Below are 21,692 nucleotides of genomic sequence, written 5' to 3'. Positions count from 1 at the left end.
AGTAATTATTCATGGTTTTTCTTTTTCTCATTCCCTGCCTCCACCTCCCCCCACCATGATTCCCTTTCTCTTCTCTAGTTTTCCCTTCATTACTGTCTCTTACTCATTTCTGTCTACTTGTCTATTATATATGAGACCTATAAGATAGTGTTGAATACTACTTCATCTCAAACTCTGTCCAAGCACTTAACAAAGATGGGCTTATTGCCTATTGTGTACTAGGCGCTGAGGAGCAGAAAAATGAGAAGGACCATCCCTGCCATTTAGTAGCTACACGTTTGCAAACTCTGACTCCCTGTAACCACCATGTTCCTGTTTCCTCTCCTACACTCTTTTTCCTTATAGCATGCATCACACTATTGTTGACTTAACAAAATAAACTTAACTGGAGCCACATATGTGTTGTCCCTACAGGGTCACAGCACAGTGTTGCTCTCTTACTCCCACTGGGCCCAGGACTCTGGGGCCTGGTGAATAATTGGCATATCTGTACCCACGGCACCCAGTGAATGGCTGACCAAACAAGACTTCATAACAATGCTCAGTGTGAACCTGTTGGGGGAGATCCAGGCGACCCTGAGTCTGCTGCCCCTGGTGACATAGGCACGGGACAGTGTAGTCAATGTCTCCAGCATCTTGGGTGTGTCCGTGTATGGTGGGGGGACTGCATCTCCAATACAGTGTTGAGGTCTTTTCTGACTTCTTCAGGGTTTGGCCTGGGACAGGGGCCCTCTCTCAGTCCTCCTGCTTCTGTGCTTCTGGGGAGGACTTTTCCAGGGAGTTCATTCACACAGCTTCAGAGGCTTTTCCTTCCAGATTCCTCTCTCTTGCTTTGTGTCACACATTCCTTAGGAAGCACTTTTTTATCTTTTGGGGATCAGGATGGGCCCCAGGTCTATAAAATTTGGTTTAACATAACTCTGTCCCTGAGGAAGACTCAGAGTTAGAAAGTGGCTAAGGCAGAATTAGAACCTGAATAACTTGGCTGCAGAGTCCATGTCCTTAACCCCTAGGATAGTCAGTTCAGGGAGTCTTTGAGCTGGGGTAGAGCATTTGACTCAACTCTACAGATACTTCTGGGCACATCTGTAAGGGCTCAATTAATGTCTGAGGATAACAAGGTTTGTCCCTGGCCTAGAATCTCTGACAGCTGAGAAAGGGACAAGAGACACAGAAATGGTATGGCCATCACTTGTGATGGTTGAGACCATGGTAGCCATGGTGGCGTGGTAGCCAATGGAATGGGGGAGGGTCATGGAGAAGGGTCTGAGCTGAGGAGTGAAGAACTGAACTTTGCAACCAGGCAAAGGAGAGTGAAGGCTTCCTGACTGAGGGAAGTAAGGTGAGTAATGATTGCCTGCCTCTGTTGTGGGTCCACCAGGGATAAACATCTAGGCCTGGCCTGGCAGGAAGGATGCTGGAAAGATGGGCTCCCGAGGGTGTGGCCCTGCATAGGCCATGGACCTTCATGCCGTTGGTGGCAGCGCAACCCCATGGAAAATATTAAATCAGGGGATCTACTTTGTCAGATCAGCCTCTAGAGAACCCACTGGCTGGAGGACAGAGGATGGCTCTGAATGTGGGGAAGCTGAGACCACAGGCAGAGAGAGATGCACCTTAGAGGATGGATTGCCGGGAGTTGACAAGAGCAGGAGATGACTGAGGAGTATGGAAGAGATTGATAGAATTTAAGGAGAAAGAGGAGAAGAGAGTGTTTAAGCAATGCTTCTCAACAGAATAGGTAGGATTTATTTATTATTTTTTAAAATATTTTTTATTGATTTTTAGAGGTGAAGAGAGAGAAAGAGAGAGAGAGAGAGAGAGAGAGAGAGAGAGAGAGAGAGAGAGAGACATCAATGATGAAAGAGAATAATTGACTGGCTGCCTCCTGCATGCCCCCCTGCTGGGGATCGAGCCCACAAACCAGGCATGTGCCCTTGACTTGAATGAAACCTGGAACCCTTCAGTCCACAGGCTGATGCTCTACTCACTGAGCCAAACCAGCTAGGGCTAGAATAGGCAGGATTTAAAGCTAATAAATTTGTGTATGTAAATATATATGGGTAAATATTTCAACTCTACACGGAGCCTATTTTATCTTCATATTTGTTGTCCCATTGGCTGCTACACTTCACAACACTCCCAGCTTTCAAGCTTATTCACCCCAGTCTGCTGTGGGACTGTGTTGTTTGTTGTCTCTCTCAAGATCTTTGAAGTCTTTGCCCCTCTACCAGTGTGCCCTATAAGGGGATGCTCTCCCATTTGGGGGTGAAGGTTGCTATCTTGAAGCCCCATTCCTTTGAGACCAATGAGCAACCCTGAAATGTTTTCTTACGCCTTCAAGGAGGCATGGGATTGGGCCAGTTCAAAGGTTAAGGAGATCTATGGAGAGAAACACCTGGCATCTAGTGAGTGAGCTGTGGACCACGGGGAGAGGAGCAAACCATTTTCTGGAGCCTGATTTCATCATTAAAGCCTCGGACAGTCTCAGGTTCATCCTCCTGGTTGACTCTCCCACTCAGTGGAACATTTAGCTTTATACCCATGATTCTGTGTGGTCAACTAGTAACTTAAAGAGAAGGTTTAGGTTTGTTAGAGCTGGAGACCACCATGTCATGTTGAAGAGCAATCTGAAGCCAGAGAGGGAGTTCTTTGAAACTTCCCAAACTAGAGCCAATAATTGGAGTGGAAGGGTGGAAAAGTATGTGAGGATCCTTTCTCATTTTGAACAGACATCAAAATAAATAAAGAAGATGGCTGCTCGGGTAGACACCTAACCACAGCAGCACACAACAATTTCAATGGAATACAACTAAAATGTAGAGTGGACATCGCCCAGAGCTACAGGTAGTCGACTGACTGAAAATTCTACAACAAGAAGGAAAGAGAAAACCAGAAGGAAAATCAGAGGAGCTGAAAAAAAGCCTAAGGTACGGAGACATGCTGCGCGCGCGGAGAGGTCGCAGCCAGAGAGGAGGAGAGGGCTGGGTGCTGCCTGGTATTCCCTAGCAGGAAGGAAATAAAACCCCCAGCCTGGGCTAAACCCCGGAATCGGCGGCGCTGACCCCCAGTTATGAGCCAGACCCTGGGGACCCAGGCTCCGGCAGGGGGAGACGGGGCTGTGAGGCGGAATCCCAAGCGAGCAGTGAAAAGCAGGGCCCCCGGAGTCACGAGCACATTGTGCGCAGAGGACTGAATGTTGACTCTGATGCTGGATTACCCTAGCAGGAAGAAACAAAGCCTCCGGCGGCGCTGAGCCTCAGTCCGGACTGCTCTGAACCCCAGTCCTGGACCAGACCCTGGGGACCCAGGCTCGGGCAGGGGGAGACGGGGCTGTGAGGCGGAATCTCAGGGGAGTGGCGAAAAGCGGAGCCCCCGGAGTCTCGCGCACTGCGCGCAGAGGACAGTCTGTTGACTCTGCTCCTGGACTCCCCTAACGGGAAGGAGGGGAAAAAAAGCTCCAGACTGGAGGAATGCGACAGGGAGCAGGAGCCCCTGCCAGACACCAGCCAGCCGGGCGCCAGAAGGGAGCCGGGCGACGGGGCTCCCAGGGGGGGGGTGCCCCTGAGCCATCAACCTCTGAGCACAGGCAACGGAGCCAAGGCCGGGGGCTGCTTCCTGGGCGGCGCCAACCCCGGCAACAGGCTGGAGCAGAGCAGGAGCCCGCGGAGAACAAAGGGGTGCCACAGGCCAACCTGCTGAGCTCCCAGGACAGGAGGAAGAAACCAAAGTTCTCAATGTGAAGACATCAAGTGAGAGCAAAAGATAGTAAAATTACTTAAGAAAGAATACAAAGAAGATCTTGAGAATTCAAAGACTAAGTCAGAACTCAACTCACCAGCCAACATTGCAACATAAATGCATTTAAAAAAAAAAAAAAAAAAAAAAAAGGACAGAATGTTGGAACAGCGGCGGCCAGGCCTAGAGTGCCCAGGCACAAAGCAATGGCAACCGGGCCCAGAGCAGCAACAGCCAGGCCCCAGAGCAGCAGCAGCCAGAACCAGAGCAACAACAGCCAGCACTGGAGCAGCCAGACCTGGGGCAGTGGCAGCCAGGCCTGAGGCAGAGGCAGCCAAGCCCAGGGAGGCCAGTCCAGGAACACCCAGACCCGGAGTGGCCGGGCCCGAAGAAGCCGGGCCCAGAGCAGCCGGGTTGGGAGCAGCCAGGTCCAGAAGAGCAGTAGCCAAGCCCGAAGCATCCAGGCTGGGAGCGGCCAGACTCGGAGCGGCCGGGCCCGGGGCAGCCGGGCCCAGAGCAGCCGGGTCTGGTGCGGCCAGGCCTGGAGCAGCGGCTGCCAGGCTGGGAGCGGCCAGGCCCGGAGCAGCCGGGTCTGGTGTGGCCAGGCCCAGAGCAGCGGCTGCCAGGCTGGGAGCGGCCAGGCCCAGAGCAGCGGCTGCCAGGCTGGGAGCGGCCAGGCCCGGAGCAGCCGGGTCTTGTGCGGCCAGGCCCGGTGCAGCGGCTACCAGGCTGGGAGCGGCCAGGCCCGGAGCAGCCGGGTCTGGTGCGTCCAGGCCCGGAGCAGCCGGGTCAGGTGTGGCCAGGCCCGGAGCAGCAGCAGCCAGGTCCAGAGCAACTAGGTCGGGAGCGGCGGTGACCAGACCCGGAGCAGCTGGTTGTGGAACGAACCAGAGCAACAGAGGCCAGGCCCAGAACAGCCAGGCCTGGAACAGCTCGCTCTTCACCTGCCCCTGCCCCACAGCTGCCTCTCAGACATGGCTGGAAACTTTTGTGGGAACTTGAGGGTCTGCTGAATCAAGTGATGAAGGCTTAGATCTGGATGTGTTGAGTTAGTATAGGGCTGGGGTGTTGATCTGTGAGTGCCTTGGGTGGGGCCTGGATGAGGCTGTTTGACCTATTTGGAAATGTCTTTTGTGTGAAATGTATCATTGGGCATGTGGTGGTATTATTGATATGAGAAAATGCTAAGTAACTGATTTACTATCTGAAAAAGGGATTTACTATCACGGAAAGGAAGGGAGGAAGAGACTGAACATAAACTGCACCTATGGATGAGGACAATGGGGGATGGGGAGGGGGCAGATTGTGGGATGGGAACCTGGTGGAGGGGGGAAGAAATGAGGAACCTTTGTAACAATTTGAACAATAAAGATTGATTTAAAAATAAATAAATAAATAAATAAAAATATTTTGAAAAAAATGCAAGTTGAATTTATCGTTGGTGAGAACTGCATGAAGTGCACCTGGCTGGGAGATCAAGCTCACCTTCCTCTCCATGAATTATGTGCTTTACTTCCTGGTGGGTGCTATGATCCACTGGAGCTCCCCAAATCCTGCCAATGCCCTGTGAAACCAAGACTGGGGTATGTGGAGGATCTAGTTGGGGTGCGATGTGAGGGTTGATGCTTTATGGGGAAGAAAATAGGGTGGAGAGAGTGAGCACTCCAGTCTCTAGGATCGTGTGGCTTACCCTCCACCTTACCTCTGCCTCAGGCTTCCCCTAGGACTCAGAGGAAATTAGGAGAAAAGAACTGTTTTGAGGCTGAGGAACAGGGATCCAAAAGCACACAATACGTGCCTTGTTCCTTAAGCAGCTTCTCAAGGTTCTGAGCCTCATGGCCCTGAACTCACTCTTTTGGGAAGGAATGAACACTGGAAAGGGGCTCAGCCCCATCTTCTCTGCCTGTTTATCTCCTCAGAGTGTGCCTTGGCCTTGGCCAGTCTCCCCCTCCCACAGGATGGAAATGGCCTGGTGAAGGTAAGGTCCCTCTCCACTGAAGATACCTGTGGTCAGAGGGAGAGGTATGGAGGGCAACCACCAGGCTGACCCATCAGCTGCAGGTGCCAACTTAGCAGGAAGTCCTGCTGAGAGCGGGAGGCCTTCCCAACTCTAAGAAAAGAGCCTACTGTGTGGTCCTGCAGCACTCCAAGCATCCATCCATGGCCTGGATTTTGTGATGTTAGGAGTTTGAGCCCAGGAGAGCACTGTCTTAGCCAGCAGTCAACAGAGAGACCCATGAAGTGGTGAGTCAGGTGCTGGCCTGTGCTGGGGCAGTCTCAAGATTCAAGCCAACCCCTGGGTCTCACCTGTCTTCTCAAGAGCTGGGATACTCCTGAGCCTGCTCAGCCCTCAAGTGACATTATCTGACATCTCCCAATCAAGACTTCCCTGTTCACTCACCCAGGAAGCAGAGTTGGGAAATGCCTCCTAGATCCAGTGTAGGAGGTGTTATGCCTTCGAGTGCTTATGAAGGAGGTGAGGTTTGCTTCTATCACTTCCTATACAGGCCTTGGGTTTGTTCCCCAAAGATAGGCCCATGAGCTGACCCTCCTCCCCTCACCCGTGGTATAGAGTGGCCAAGCTCATTGGCCTTTTCCACCTGCTTTATCTGATTCGGGAGCTGACCTACCTTGGTCGATCGTGGAGCACAGAGATGCATCCTTGACCCTTCACTCTAGTGATCTTTGTGTCAGACCCTCTAGACAGGGAAGGTATGGGCAGTTGGCCCTGTGTCTCTGGGAATGAGCTGGTGACCCTAGAGGTTTAGCCAAAGACTCTAGCACTGTAAACTCTGGCATCATTCTGTCTCTGCGTCTGATGTAATCCTGGGTGTGACCACTCACTACTCACACCTCTGTCTCATCACCTTACTTCCTTATCTTTACCAGCTTCCCTCCAACCTTTCTATGACTTCTTTGCCCTATTGCTTAGAATCTCACCCTCCTTCCCAAGTCCTGACCCTGAGAATTTTCCAAGCATCTGGCCCCAGTCCTCTGCTTTTCCCAGATGTCATTTCCTATTAGTGCCACGGACTCAGCCCCAGAGCCTTTCTGCAGCTGCTCAGGGAACTCAGGACCAATCCTCATCATCTGGCTAGACCTCATCTCATTGATATTCATATCGGAACTCTCTCTCTTCTCTGGCCTTCCTTCCCTACGCCCAACTAGTCGCTCCTCATCACTCTTACCACCTATGATCCTACCTGTTATCAGCCCCATACCTTAAAATTACTTCAATTCCTGGCCTCCCTTCCCTCTGTACATCCAACTAGCACTGTGCCAATTGACTTCATAATCCCTTTCCCCCTACCATCACCACCCCACCTGCCAGGATCCCCAGGATACCAGATCGATCACCTTGTGTGTGTCTGGTCCTGGGGGTAGAAGAAAAATGCCCAGTGGGGCCCTAGTTGGTTTAGCTCAGTGGATAGAGCATCGGCCTTCATATTGAAGGGTCCCAGGTTTGATTCCAGTCAAGGGCACGTATCTTAATTGCAGGCTCGATCCCCAGCCCTCGATCCCCAGCCCTCAATTGATGTGTCTCTCTCACGTGTTTTCTCTCTGTCTCTCCCCCTCCCTTCCACTCTCTCTAAAAGTCAATAGAAAAATATCCTCAGGTGAGGATTAACAACAAAATATCCTGTGCGGGCCCTGTGTCCTCAGTCCTTGATTCTCTTCATTTGCCTGACGATTAGAGCTAAGCCTGCTTGGAGTGCAGTGCGGTTCTTCACTGGCAACTTGAGTACTACTTCCCAAGAACCCAGATCCTGAGGCTCCCAATCTTTCTGCTTTCTAGGAGTTGGAGCTTCCAGCCCTCTTTCCAGGAGGGGCATGCTGCCTCTGGCTTCAGAAGGCATATCTATCCTGAGAGAACCTTTTTTTTCATCATCTCTCATAATGGAGACTCACCTACGGGCAGAGAATTCCAAAGAGCTAATAACCTGGAATCAATTCCTCTTCGGGTTTGGAAGGCACAAAACCAATTTTGTTTGTTTTACATTAATGAATCTGTCTTAGTTTTTTCCTCTAAAAATAGAAATTAAGTTTATTTACATGCCTATCCTCCTAACAAATGATTTTGATCCCTAGACCAGAAGTGGGGGATTTCCAAGGACGCTTTCTGGGCCAAGTCCTCCTTTCTCATTTATCCTGCTCAGACCACCCAGGGGAGCCACCTCTCCGCCTCAACATCAACACTGAGGTCTTCCCATCCTTGGCACCTTCACCCATCAGGGCTCGGGGAGAGAGAAGGGCAGCCACCAGGGCTATCTGTCGTGACAGGGCTTCAGGTTAGACTTGAATTTCTTGCATCCAGGCTAATTGGTGTGGTGATGCATCCATCCACCTATAAAAATTATAGAGTGGCTCCCTCAGAGGCCGTGTGTGTTGCCAGGCGTGGAAGGGAGGAGAGCTCTGCTCCGCAGGCTCCGCAGACTGCCAGCTCGGGGTCAGAGGAGCAGCCTCTCCTGCCGCCTCCTGGGCCGGATCCTTCTTGGCCATCACCTCCTCCTTGCCCCATGGCGGCTCTCACGGACCTCTCCTTTATGTACCGCTGGTTCAAGAACTGCAACCTTGTCCGCAACCTCTCAGACAAGTATGTCTTCATCACAGGCTGTGACTCGGGCTTCGGGAACCAACTGGCCAAGCAGTTGGTTGATCGAGGCATGCGGGTGCTGGCTGCATGTCTCACTGAGGAGGGAGCCCAGAAGCTTCGACAAGACACCTCCTACCGGCTGCAGACCATCCTCTTGGATGTCACCAAGAGTGAGAGTGTTCAGGAGGCGGCCCAGTGGGTGAGGGACCAAGTGGGCGAGCAAGGTGGGGCGAATTGTATTCTTTAGCTTTCTCAGCTTATCCTTTCTCTCTCTTTCTCCTACGGGCATCTGACCGTTAACCCTGTTGTTCAGATGGGGTGGGAGAGCTGATGGAGAGAAAGGGGCTGAGGCTCTGGCCGAGTGGGACTGGAAACTGTTGCATGGTTTGATCTGTCCACACGAAGGGCTGATTTCCCCAGGAAGTTTCTCCCCAGATACTTGGAGGGCTGGAGGGAGGTTGTCATAGGAGGTAGGAAGAAAAGGTGTGTTCTGTATGTCCAGACTCTAAAGATGGAGTTTCTTCTCTGGGCCTTTCTTCTTCTCTCGTAGTCCTGACCATCAGCTCTTGTCAGGCTCAGGCTGGGGGAAGGCAGACGGGAATGTGAGGTCAGATTCCTGGAGTGGAGGTGTTTGCTCTCCTGGACTGTCAGGCTGGATCCTCACATCACGGTGGAATTGGGATGAACTCAGAGTAAGTGCTGACATCAGAGTGGCTCATCCTATTGGGAAAGGAGGCTGTGGGCTGGGGCTGGTGCTGGACCAGGATTGCTAAGCACCGGCCCAGGGCGCTTCCTGCACGAAGGGTGTGACAGAAGGAACAGGCTGGCTCTTTGTAGAAGCAGCAGCCTAGGGGTGTAGTCCTGACCCTAAGGGAACTAGTCAGAGGTCCACACAGGTGGGGGCAAGAGAGCCTTGGGACCCAGGAGGAGCCATGCAATAATTTTATTTTCCTCCTTAGCACTTACCTGTATCCATTAGCCATTGTTTGTTTGTTTGTTTGTTTGTTTAATTGTCTTTTTCCCCTGCTGAGATAAAGCTTCAGAGGGAAGAGGGTGGGCATGGCTTTTTGTCTCTTTTATTTACTATATATCCCTAGTACTTAGAATAGTGTCTGGCATCTAGTAAGGTGCCAAATATTTGTTGGATGAACTAAGTAATAAATAACTCAGCAAGAGTGAGTCTTTTTTTTTTTTTTTTTTTCAACTGGCTGCCTCAACCTGGGTCACTTGTGTTAATGATTCACTGGGTATATTAATTTACTGTTGCTGATGTAATCAACGAGCATAAATGTAGTTCCTTAAAACAGCAGAAAATTTATTATCTTGTAGTTCTGGAGATCAGAAGTCCAAAATGGGTCTCACTGGGCTAACATCAAGGTGTCAGCAGAGCTGTGACCCTTCAGGAGGCTCCGGGGAGAGTCCGTCTCATTGCCTTTTCCTGCCTCCAGAGGCGGCGGGCATTCCTTGGCTCCCGACTCTTCTATCTGCAAAGCCAGGGAGGTCAGGTCGGCTCCTTTTCACACGGCTATGTCTCTGGTTCTGTCTTCTGCCTCCCTCTCCCACTTAGGAGGGCCTTGTGATTATATTGGGCTCACCTGGCTAATTCAGGAAAATCTTCCCATTTTAAGGTCAGTGGATTAGCAATTTGAATTTCATCTGCTACCTTAATCCTCTTTCCTGTGTAACTTACCATAGTCACAGGTTCCAGGGATTAATATGGGCACATCTTTGGGGAACAACATCCTTGGTCTAAGGAGCATTGGGAAATGGGAGGGAGGGGATTCTGGCATACTTTCTTATTTTCCCTGAGAGTCTGTGGACATGACAGGTTGACCCTGAAGCTATTCTCACTGCTCTGACAGTTCTCTAGTTGCTCTTTGCAGGGGGAGGAAAAAAAAAAATATATATATATATATATATATATATATATATATATATATATATATATATATATATATATCTTTCCAAAAATCAGGACTTTTTTAAAATGCCAAGGGACTCGGGACAAATTGTTAAAAATCGGGACTGTCCCACCAAAAGCAGGACGTCTGGTCACCTTAATATATATATATATATATATATATATATATATATATATATATATATATAATATATATATATAGTCCTGATTCCCCAGCAGGCTGAGTTGTTTGCCAGGGATGATTAGAGGTAGTGGTGAGTGTGAATTTTTTTCTCCACAGGCAGAGACCACTTGGGTTTTATAGTCTTTGGGTCTCGGGAGCCACATTTCCTCCTTTGAAAACAAGAGAGTCCCCTTTGAGAAGGTTCCGAGTCTGGCTCAGTTGGTCTCCGGGGGCCTCTCTAGTTAGAGGAGGTCAGGAAGATAGAGTGAGGCTTTTGTATGGAGCCCAGGAGCAGGGGAAGGGGTGGCCCACCAGTGGTGTTCACATTCAGACCTGCCCTCAGGAAAAAGTGGAAAGGGTGCCCAGAGTTGTACTTGAGGCTGCAGAAACCAAGGAGGGGTGGTGATATGGAGATGGGGAAGGGAAGGAGCCAGGGACGTGGGTGGTGATATGGAGATGGGGAAGGGAAGGAGCCAGGGAAGTGGGTGGTGATATGGAGATGGGGAAGGGAAGGAGCCAGGGAAGTGGGTGGTGCTATGGAGATGGGGAAGGGAAGGAGCCAGGGAAGTGGGTGGTGCTATGGAGATGGGGAAGGGAAGGAGCCAGGGAAGTGGGTGGTGATATGGAGATGGGGAAGGGAAGGAGCCAGGGAAGTGGGTGGTGCTATGGAGATGGGGAAGGGAAGGAGCCAGGGAAGTGGGTGGTGCTATGGAGATGGGGAAGGGAAGGAGCCAGGGAAGTGGGTGGTGCTATGGAGATGGGGAAGGGAAGGAGCCAGGGAAGTGGGTGGTGATATGGAGATGGGGAAGGGAAGGAGCCAGGGAAGTGGGTGGTGATATGGAGCTGGGGAAGGGAAGGAGCCAGGGAAGTGGGTGGTGATATGGAGATGGAGAAGGGAAGGAGCCAGGGAAGTGGGTGGTGATATGGAGATGGGGAAGGGAAGGAGCCAGGGGCTCATGGAATCCCTGAATGAAAAGCCTGGAAGTCCTCCTTAGGGATCATTTAGAGGTTTTTCCAACATGTTCTTAGCACCAAACACCCTCCTCCAAGTAGAATTTTACTTGGTAGTTCAATATGTAAAACAAATGGAAGTTGAGTTTCTCCTATATCTCCTTCCCTTAGTAGGTCCTGAGGTTTAGCCTGGGAAACTCCGGGATTGCAAACCACAGGATGGAAACAACTAATCTAGCTCAGTCAACACAAAATCTGAGGTCCAGAGAGAGCAAGTGACTTGTCCAAGGCTGGAGGTAGAACCAGAACTTGAACTTGAGCTCTTCAAGCCTGGGTCCCTGCAGAGATGAAAGACAATACTTAGCATTATTTCTCTCCATATATACCAACTCAATTTAATGATCTCAGAGAGCCCTTTTCATACTTTTCCCATCATTATTTAAATGCTTCATATATTTGTGTATAGCTGTTATTTATTTCTTCTCTGGTTTGTGAGCTCTTTCGGGGATAAGTCCCTGTCTTGTTCACTTTGTCTTTAGCACCTTCCTCTGTAACTGACAGAATAGGTGCATGAATTAATAAATGAATGTGTGATTGGATGAATGAATGAAGTAATTTTGGTAATGTGTGTAATAGAGTTGGTTTCTTATAATCAGGGGAACACGGCGGGGGGGAGCATAATGGGGGAAAGAATTAAAACATTTACTCGTTGGTATGAAAATAATGTCCCTTTTCCCAGAGCTAATGGCTTAGATGCCATTAGCTAAAGCCTGGATTGTTAGCTGGTACAGGGTCCAACTAGCTGGCAGACTATGTGAATCAGAAAAAAATGCCCCTTTAGGGAAAACTAATTAGTAAAAGCACATCTTTTTGGGTTGTCCTAACTCCTCACCCCAGGCCTTAGCCTGGCTGCCTTGTGCTTTGTGCTCCTGCTCAACCATCCTCAACTCCCTGAGCTGCTGGGTGGTAGACCGTGGTACTTTCCCAGAGACACTGCTGATTTCTGTGTGGTTCTCTCTCTCCCTGTCTTGCCCCTAGGCCTCTGGGCCCTGGTGAACAATGCTGGTGTGGGCCTGCCCAGTGGCCCCAATGAATGGCTGACGAAAAAGGACTTTGTGAAGGTGATCAATGTGAACCTGGTGGGACTGATTGACGTGACCCTCCACATGCTGCCCATGGTCAAGAAGGCCCGGGGCAGGGTTGTCAACATGTCCAGCTCTGGTGGTCGTATAGCTGTTATTGGCGGTGGCTACTGTGTCTCCAAGTTTGGTGTTGAGGCCTTCTCTGACAGCATCAGGTGACTGGGTACCAAACCGCTCTGGGTGGGAGTCCTGGGGTTTCACCTCAAGAAGAGAGGGCTGGGTTGGGGAGAACAGCAGCATGTGGGCAGGGGAGCTCTGAAGAGAGGAAAATAAAGTAATAGTAGGAAGAAGGCTAGCCCTCGGGAGGCCTTCCCCAAGGACCAAAAGAATAAAGGATGAGGAGAAAAAGTGGAGTGGTGCCTTCCCTTTTGAGCTGTTCCAGAATAAGTGAAACCGTGTTTGGGCCTGTGGGAGCAAGCAGGATTGTCACTCAAACAGACAGAGAGGCCTGGGAACAGATATGCTCATGGGAGACCCTCAGAGGAGAATGCAAGCTTTGCATTGACCTCTCATTCCCTTTGCCATGTTGAATGTTGGGTGTGGGGCTGAGTGGGAGGGACCTGGTGGGAGGTCAGGCTTTAGTCTAGATTCTTTGTTAACTTCCTCCTGCTGGATTTACCTAATGTGAATTGCCCAGAGACCAAGCTTGGAAAAGGACTGAGGCCCTATAACAGGGCTTACTTGCATGAAAGCAAAACCTGGCCTGGTGCAAGATAGGGAGGACACCTCCAGTCTCCTGGGGGAGATCAGCACCTATAGAGGTGTCAGAAGTGACTTTCTCTGATGACCTTGTGTTATCTTGGGGTCTCAGGCTGAATCCAACTCTTCTTCCCCAGGCGTGAGCTCTACTACTTTGGGGTGAAAGTCAGCATCATTGAGCCGGGGAACTATCGGACATCCATTCTGGGCCAGCAAAACATGAAGCTGCACTTGCAGAAGCTGTGGGATCGGCTGCCTCAGGAGACCCGGGATAGCTACGGAGAGGAGTACTTCCAAATCTGTGAGTTTCCCTCACGGGGAGAGGGGTCTCTGAGAGGGACAGGGAGATCTTGGGTAGGGGTGTCGAACTCAATCAGAGAAGGGGCCAAAATCTAAAATCCAGCCTAAATCGCGGGCCGAATGGTTTACTGAACAGTCATAAACTGTCATTGTGATGGAAACGCAGCGGAGTGCAGTGATGACAGCGCGGTGCGGGCCACATTGCAAGGCCTGGCGTGACGGATTTGGCCCGCGGGCCTTGTGTTTGACACATGTGATCTTGGGAGTCACTTTCATTTTCCCAGATGATGGGATGGAGGCTCAGAGGGGTGAAGGGCTGGGATTTTGAGAACAGAGAGCAAGTGGGCAACTGCTGGGAGTGACAGAACTATAGCTGTTGGGGAGATGGGAGCATGAGGACGGCTTCCATGAACAACCTCTGAAAGACAGTTTAGTATTGTGGCTAAGCTGTCCAAGGATGCTGCCCACTCCTGGCACCTGCCCACCCAACTCCAAAAGCCATTAAGCTATCAAATCAGCTGAAGATGCACTGACATAAGTAGAAAAGTTATTAAGAGCACAGCTGCTTGAGCCAGATTGCCTGGATCTGAATCCTGCCTCTAGCCCTTGCCAGCTAGGAGACTTTGGGCATAATACCTAGCCATGCTATGCCGCAGTTTTCTCATTCATAAAATGGAGCTAATGATAGGCCTGCCTCACAGGGCTGCTATGAGGATGAATATCTGTGAAATGTCCCGCACACACTAAATGCCTGTGACATGAATACAGAGGAAAAGGAGCACACGAGTATTTAAGGCAGCTCTCTTCCTCTCTGAGCTAAGGGTCTCCTGTGAACCTCAGGAGAGTAGAGGAGGGTCATTATCATTGTTTTCTATACCGTCCCCAAACTTTGTGCATTTCTTCCAGATTGAGGAATGAATGGAGCTCCAGCCATTGGGGCTCAAGAGGAGGGGGTGGCCTGGGGGTGCAGTGGAGGAGGAATTGACCAAACGACCTTCTAGGGCACCTCATGGTAGGAGAGAGAAGTCCCAATGTTCTCTCAGGTCATCTCATCTCAAAGCTGAGGTTTGATTGCAGGAGAGGATGATCCAGAAGACTTCCTACTTCTCTCCATTCCTTGGGCTCCAAACACCTCGGAGCCACCTCTGGAGCTGCCGTTGTGAGGGGCAGACTCTGGCCTGCCAACAGAAATTGGCTCTGGCACAAGCAGCTGCCACCTCCTTGGCAGGCACTGCTCTGTGACCTAGTTGCCAGCCAAGAAGGTGGGGCTGGCGCTTGGCTGGTTCAGGAGGTTCTCTTGGGCCCCGAGTGAAGCAGCCAGGCTCAGCCCCGTTCCCACTCCCTTTGGACCTCAGCAGTGTAGTTATGCATTCCCCTAGCCCGGCTTCCCCCTCTCTCTACTTGCCTTCCGTGGACAACCTCTGAAAGACAATTTACTATGGTGGCTAAGCTAAGGCTCTGGAACTGGGCTGCCTGAGTGCAAATTTCAGCTCTGAGGAAATTTGTCTTGGGCAAGTTACTCAGTTTTCTCATCTGTAATGAGTTATGAGAATTCAATGAGTTAATATATAGGGTGTCCCCAAAAATGTACACACACACACACACATTGAATACTTATAAAGGCAGTATTTATTAAAATACATTTCATTTTAAAAATTGAGTTATCTGCTGTTAAAGTGTGTATACATTTTGGGAGGGTTGACATCCTATATATAAGATGTTTAGATTGCCTGACCCCTGATAGGAACAGTTTGATTTAAAAGTGGTTTTTACCCTCCCTTAGACTGTGTATAGCCTCCTTCTCGACCAGCTCCATTACACTGATACCTACAAGCTATACGTTCTGTATGGCAAAGAGAGAGTCTTAGTTAGTAATTGTCCAAAATCCAAAGTGATGCATTTTTTAAATATACCCAGAAAGTCTGAATGGGTTCTGTGTAACCACTCAATCAAATGCATGGCAGGTATCTAACGGCCTGGCATGGTCTCCTGAGCAGCATACACAAACAGAGTAAAGAGCCAAGTTGCCAAAACCACAAGAACCATTTGTCCCCTTATTGCACATTTGATTGAGAGCCCACCCCATGCCAGGCACCCTGTGAGGCCGGGACTGGGAGCAGATCAAGCAGCAGGGCTCTATTCTGCCTCAGCGCAGGCAGAAATCGTGGTCTTTTTCGGGCCTTAAAAGCATATGCAGAAAGACAAACTTCCTCTGAAAACCACTTGTCAAAAAACTGCTATCATTCCTCTGGAGACGGTATGGATTCAGAGGTTAGATTGTTCAGCTGTCCTTCCAACTACGTTACACAACTGTCTAAACTTCAGTTTCTTCATTATAAAATACAATCATTCCTCTCTCCTGGATTGTCTGGAGAATTAAACATTAGCCGTCATTGTTAGTACTGAGGGGAGTTGGACTGGGGGAAGTGAGACGGGGTTGTGGTGGAAGATGGGGGTAGGAGAGATTTAGAGTCAGATTAGGGGAGATTTTGTTTTGTTTTGTTTTAAATATATTTTATTGATTTTTATAGTGAGGAAGAGAGAGGGATAGAGAGTTAGAAACATCGATGAGAGAGAATCATCGATCAGCTGCCTCTTGCACACCCCCTACTGGGGATGTGCCTGAAACCAAGGGGCATACCCTTGACCAGAATCGAACTTGGGACCTTTCAGTCTGCAGGTCGATGCTCTATCCACTGAGCCAACCCGGTTTCGGCCATGGGTGGTTTTGATGGCTCCACTAAGGAGAGAGACTCTTATCCTGAAGGCATTGGAGAGCCTTTCAAATGGCTCTGACCTGACCTGATCAGATCTGCGTGTGGGAAGGTTGAGGTTGGAGACATGAGGCCAGCTGGGAGGCTGTTGCAGAAATCCAGTGAAGGAATGACAAAGGCATGAGTTACAAAGGCCAGACCAATGTTACTACAATATTTTCTAACAACATTTTTTTCCTGAATGCTTTTGTACAAAATTCAGGAACTCTAGGGAGTAAGTAGGAGAGAAAAATACTCCAGTAACTGGGAATTTCACTAGCCAGACAATATTTTTACTTCCTTCCTTCCAATTTCTCTATGCACTTACATACGTTTGTTTTCTATTCTGTCATCTTCCACTGTCTACCCTGCTATTACCATATTCTCTAGTACAGGTATTATTATTACCATTTCACAGATGATGACAGTTTAAGCTCAAGGTCACACGGTGAATAAGTGGCACAGTTTTTCTGTTGCTAGTCTAACACAATAATAGGAATTCAATACACTTTTTTTCAATTACAGTTTACATTAAATATTATATTAGTTTCACATGTACAATATAGTGGTTAGTCAATCATATACTCTTCAAAATGATCCCCCCCTTATATTTCAAGTAACTACTTGGCACTGTACATACTTATTACAATATTATTGACTATATTCCCTATGCTGTACTTTATATCCTTTTGACTATTTTGTGACTACCAATTTGTAATTCTTAATCCCTTCACCTTTTTCATCTCACTCTCCACACTGCCTCCCTCTGCCAACCAACAGTCTGATCTTTGTATCTATGACTCTGTTTCTATTTTCTTTGTGCATTTATTTTATTCTTTAGATTCCACGTATAAATTAAATCACATGGTATTTGTCTTTCTCTGTCTGACTTATTTTTTAAAATATATTTTATTGATTTTTTTACAGAGAGGAAGAGAGAGGGATAGTTAGAAATATCGATGAGAGAGAATCATCAATCAGCTGCCTCTTGCACACCCCCTACTGAGGATGTGCCCACAACCAAGGTACATGCCCTTGACCAGAATTGAACCTGGGACCTTTCAGTCTGCAGGCTGATGCTCTATCCACTGAGCCAAACCAGTTTCAGTTGTCTGACTTATTTCACTTAACATAATACCCTCTACATCCATTCCTGTTGTCCTAAATGGTAAGATTTTATTCTTTTTTATGGCCAAGTAATACTCCATTGTATATATTCTATCCACTTGTACATTGATGGGCACTTGGTTGCTTCCATATCTTGGAAGCATATTGAATTAGTACAATACACAATTCTTGAATTCAAGAAGAGAAATTATATTATTTACCGGGTATTTGTATAAGGTTAACCTGGAGGGTGTGGTTCCTCTGCCTGAAAGGGTGTGATGGAAAGAGAGCTTGGATGAAATTCAGAAGGAACTATTTTTAGTGAAGAACAATAAAGCCTTTTATTCCCCCCTCTCTCCCTCCAACAGATTCTGACAATCTATCAAACATGATGATGCTGGCAGAGCCAAGAATCAGAGATGTCGTCAACAGCATGGAGCACGCCGTCGTTTCCCGGAGCCCCCGCATCCGCTACAACCCTGGCCTGGATGCCAAGCTCCTCTATCTCCCCTTGGCTAAGCTGCCCACCCCTGTGACAGATTTCATCCTGAGCCGGTACCTTCCAAGGCCAGCAGACAGTGTCTGAGCCGAGAAAGCCCAAGGAGTGGTCATTGGAGTGCAGAGGAGGGGCCTGGGAGAAGGGACTAAGGGGTCACAAGAGGTGGCATCAGATATTCTGGGGGTACTTTGTTTGTCTGACACCCATTGCTGGTGAATTTATGGGTAATTTCTAACAGAAGAGGAACCCTTTTCCCACTCACTGAGCAACACAGAAACCAGAGACACCTTTGTAAGTTCAAAGACCCACAGCATGGTCCCAAGAACCTCTGTCACCTGGTCAGAATATAGCCTTTTCTGGACCGGGAAAAATCAAGGAGGATAACTAGTTCCTGCTGCATCACATACCTCCCTCAGTTGTCACTGCCACTGGGAAATATTGTGACATAATCCAGCCAACAGAAGAATCTCAACCATTAACCTCTTTCACATAACCCATTATTTAAAGTATGTAGTAAGGCAGACAAGGTTAATCATAGGGAGTACAAGATTAACCAGGCAAAAGTTTATAATATTTTTCTGACTTTTAAGCTCCTCTATCCATAGGTGATTGGGATCCACATGAGATAATATTTATTTATTTCATCAGCATTAATTAATTCTTCAAATATTTATTGAGTGCCTACTACAAACCAGGCATTGTGTAGGGGCTGGAAGGTCATACGATGATTAAATCATGGTCTTGATTTGTTTTGTGGTTTTGTTTTTGCTTTCTACCACAGTGTCTAGTAGCAAAGATGAGACAAATGGTGATAAAAGAAAACACAAATAAGAAAATCTCCTAATTCAGTGGTTCCCAAACTCTCCTGGTTAATTAAAAATACATATTCCTAGGCCTCGACGTCAGAAAATATTCTGTAGACTTGGGATGGGGCCCAGAAATCTGCATTTGTAATACAAACCTGAGGTCCTGAGGCACCTAGGCACTCGGGAACTGTTGGTAGCCCAGAGAAGTCATAATGTTCAGAGGAGGATGGGCCCCATTCAAAGTCCCTCCCCCACCCCCGCACCCCCCCACCCCCGCCACAGCGCAGTGACCAAGACAGGTGTTCAGATCCCCAGGCTAGGGTTTCAGTTATAGGAGAATACATGTCTGAAATTAGTAACATTGTGAAATAAGTCATGGAACTGATTTTTTAAAAATATACCTTAAATTTCTGAGCCATATGACATTCTATTGAAAAAGACTTTTTTTTTTATCTTGAGGAATAGTCATGTAATAAAGGTAAATGTGAAAATTTTTTATTAAAATGTCTTTGTGTCTCTTCAACATCAGCTGAACTTGAAAATAATAAAACTTAGTAACATTTGAAAATAACTTATATTCTAAATAAGTTAACATTCATGGATCCCAGGGGTTAGAACATGGGCATGTCAACCCACTGAGTCTGTTATTTGCATCACTTTTATTCTTTTTTTTTTTTTATGTATTTTTATTGATTTTTTTTTACAAAGAGAAAGGGAGAGAGATAGAGAGCCAGAAACGTCGATGAGAGAGAAACATCAACCAGCCGCCTCCTGCACATACTGGGTGGGGATGTGCCCACAGCCAACGTACATGCCCTTGACCGGAATCGAACCCAGGACCTTTCAGTCCGCAGACCGACGCTCTACCACTGAGCCAAATCGGTTTCGGCTGCATCACTTTTATTCTTGGCACCAAATTCTGTATCAGGAAGGATGGATTGACAGCAAGTCACTGAAAAGCCAACTCACCACTGGTTTAAACAGCGTTAGGGCAGGATCCCATAATCGAACATCAAGATACAGGTTCTTCTGTCTCATTGCTCTGCCATCCACAGTTTTGACTTTAACCTAAATCCAATTATCTTTGTGGGTGTGGCGTGACTGCCAGAAGCAGTGGGAACTCTGTGCCTCCTTATTCACCACTAAAGGAGAAGAAAGAGCCTGTCTTTCCATGGCATTAAAGACTAAGGCAGCCGAAACCGGTTTGGCTCAGCGGTAGAGCATCGGTCTGAGGACTGAGGGGTCCTGAGTTCGATTCCCGTCAAGGGCATGTACATTGGTTGCCGGCACATCCCCGGTAGGGGGTATGCAGGAGGCAGCTGATCGATGTTTCTCTCTCATCGACATTTCTAGCTATCTCTCTCCCTTCCTCTCTGTAAAAAAAATCAATAAAATATATTTAAAAAAAAAAAAAAAAGAATAAGGGAGTTTCTTTCCCATTGCCCTTACCAAGACTCTCCTTGAATCTCCTTAACCCAAATTAGCTTTGCCCATCCCTGAACCAATCACTGAACCAATCACTGACAAAGGGGTAAGTTGCCCTGAATTGTTTAAATTAATCATGGAACAGAATGGGAATATTGGGGAGTCAGTGACAGTGCCTACTGCTTTGGAAAATTAAAAACTCAGCCCGAGCCAGTTTGGCTCAGTGGATATAACACTGGCCTGCGGACCAAAGGGTCCTGGGTTTGATTCAGGTCAAGAGTATGTACCTTGATTGCAGGCTTCTCCCAGGCTTGGGCCTGGTCAGAGCATGTGCAGGAGACAATCAATCGGTGTGTTTTCCTCTGTCTTTCTCTCTCTTCTATTCTTTCTAAAAGAGAGAGGATGGAAAAATATTTTTCAATGGAAAAATATCCTTGGGTGAGGAATAGGAAGGAAGGAAGGAAGGAAGGAAGGAAGGAAGGAAGGAAGGAAGGAAGGAAATTAAAAATTCAGACTCTAGGCTATTCAAAGAGTTGAATATAGATCAAAAATAAACTTTCTTTGTTGAGGACACAAAAATTTAAAACTAGGAGATTATGCTAGTTAATACTTTGAGATATTAATTTACATATTTTCATTGCTTCTTGGTTTCCTATTTCCCCCTTCCACACTCAAGTGGGGAGCCAGTTTGGTACTTCTTTACCTGGGGTGAGATATTGACAGAGTAGAACAAGTGTATTTCCTGCATTTTCTCCAACTTTCATTTTCCTAACCCTAATATCTTTGGAGAAATTATAGAATTGGGGGGAAGAAGCAAAAGAGAGTGTGACTTTTGGGTGCACACACTGTTTCAGAGAAGCAGAGCCTCTCCCCTAAAGCAAGGAGATCCACTTTGGCTGGTGAAAAAAGAGGGTGAAGTTTGGAACTTCCAGAGCAGGAAGGACCAGGGGTCACTGCCTGGAAGTACCTTGGGAAGGTGGCTAGATTTGAGAGTTATAACTGTGTTGTGTGCCAGAACAGGTGACCTCAGAAGACTCATCTGTCCCACCATGGCAAGAATGCAGTAGAGATTCAGCAGATATAAAAGGCATGCAGATTGAGACATTTAAGAAATAACTTATGCAGATATAAGACAGCATTTGATGCTCATTGAGGCTGTGGGCCTCTCCAAGTCTGTGGCTCTTCAAATGATTGGAGGCAGTGGCTGTTTTCTACAGAACCTCATTTCATAGTGGCTGCATGTCCTTCCACCAAGATCTGCTCAAGCAAGAGTAGAGGTTTCTTCCCTTTTGCTACCGGCAGCACTTTGAGGAGGTATATTTAATAATTTTTATTCAAGCTGCCCTTTCTTTTCTTTTCTTTTTAATATATTTTATTGATTTTTTTACAGAGAGGAAGGGAGAGAGATAGAGAGCTAGAAACGTTGGGATGGGAGAGAAACATTGACCAGCTGCCTCTTGCACACCCCCCACCAGGGCTGTGCCCGTAACCAATGTACATGCCCTTGACCAGTCCGCAGACCGAAGCTCTACCGCTGAGTCAAACCGGTTTCGGTGAGGAGGTATATTTAATCAGGTCTTTCTTCATCTTCAAT

The 21,692-nt window shown here is 47.9% G+C and overlaps 1 protein-coding gene across 2 annotated transcripts; it reads left to right on the top strand.

The window, feature by feature from the left end:
* Nucleotides 1-7,803: 7,803 nt before the first annotated feature.
* SDR9C7 (short chain dehydrogenase/reductase family 9C member 7) lies at nt 7,804-18,615 on the top strand. 2 transcript variants are annotated; one of them, XM_036454550.2, is made up of 4 exons: nt 7,804-8,556; nt 12,406-12,664; nt 13,346-13,509; nt 14,210-15,925. In XM_036454550.2, the coding sequence occupies exons 1-4, from the start codon at nt 8,070-8,072 to the stop codon at nt 14,218-14,220; spliced, it is 921 nt and encodes a 306-aa protein (XP_036310443.2). In that variant the 5' UTR covers nt 7,804-8,069; the 3' UTR covers nt 14,221-15,925. The 2 variants fall into 2 exon arrangements, with proteins under 2 accessions (XP_036310443.2, XP_036310441.2); XM_036454548.2 differs by lacking the exon at nt 14,210-15,925 and adding an exon at nt 17,737-18,615 and having other exon boundaries at nt 7,820-8,556.
* The last annotated feature ends 3,077 nt before the right edge of the window (nt 18,616-21,692 follow it).

The sequence above is a fragment of the Pipistrellus kuhlii genome, unplaced genomic scaffold (genome assembly GCF_014108245.1).
Source record: "Pipistrellus kuhlii isolate mPipKuh1 unplaced genomic scaffold, mPipKuh1.p scaffold_m20_p_3, whole genome shotgun sequence".
Classification (NCBI taxonomy): domain Eukaryota; kingdom Metazoa; phylum Chordata; class Mammalia; order Chiroptera; family Vespertilionidae; genus Pipistrellus; species Pipistrellus kuhlii.
The sequence above is the reverse complement of the archived record's forward strand: the minus strand, read 5'-3'. Positions and strand labels throughout refer to the sequence as shown.

Excerpts from the sequence above, each read along its gene's own strand:
- SDR9C7 (XM_036454548.2), top strand. The coding sequence starts at position 8,070 with ATGCATCCATCCACCTATAAAAATTATAGAGTGGCTCCCTCAGAGGCC. Across the intron at positions 8,557-12,405 it reads GGACCAAGTGGGCGAGCAAG|GCCTCTGGGCCCTGGTGAAC; the intron begins GTGGGGCGAATT and ends TCTTGCCCCTAG. Across the intron at positions 13,510-17,736 it reads AGAGGAGTACTTCCAAATCT|ATTCTGACAATCTATCAAAC; the intron begins GTGAGTTTCCCT and ends TCCCTCCAACAG.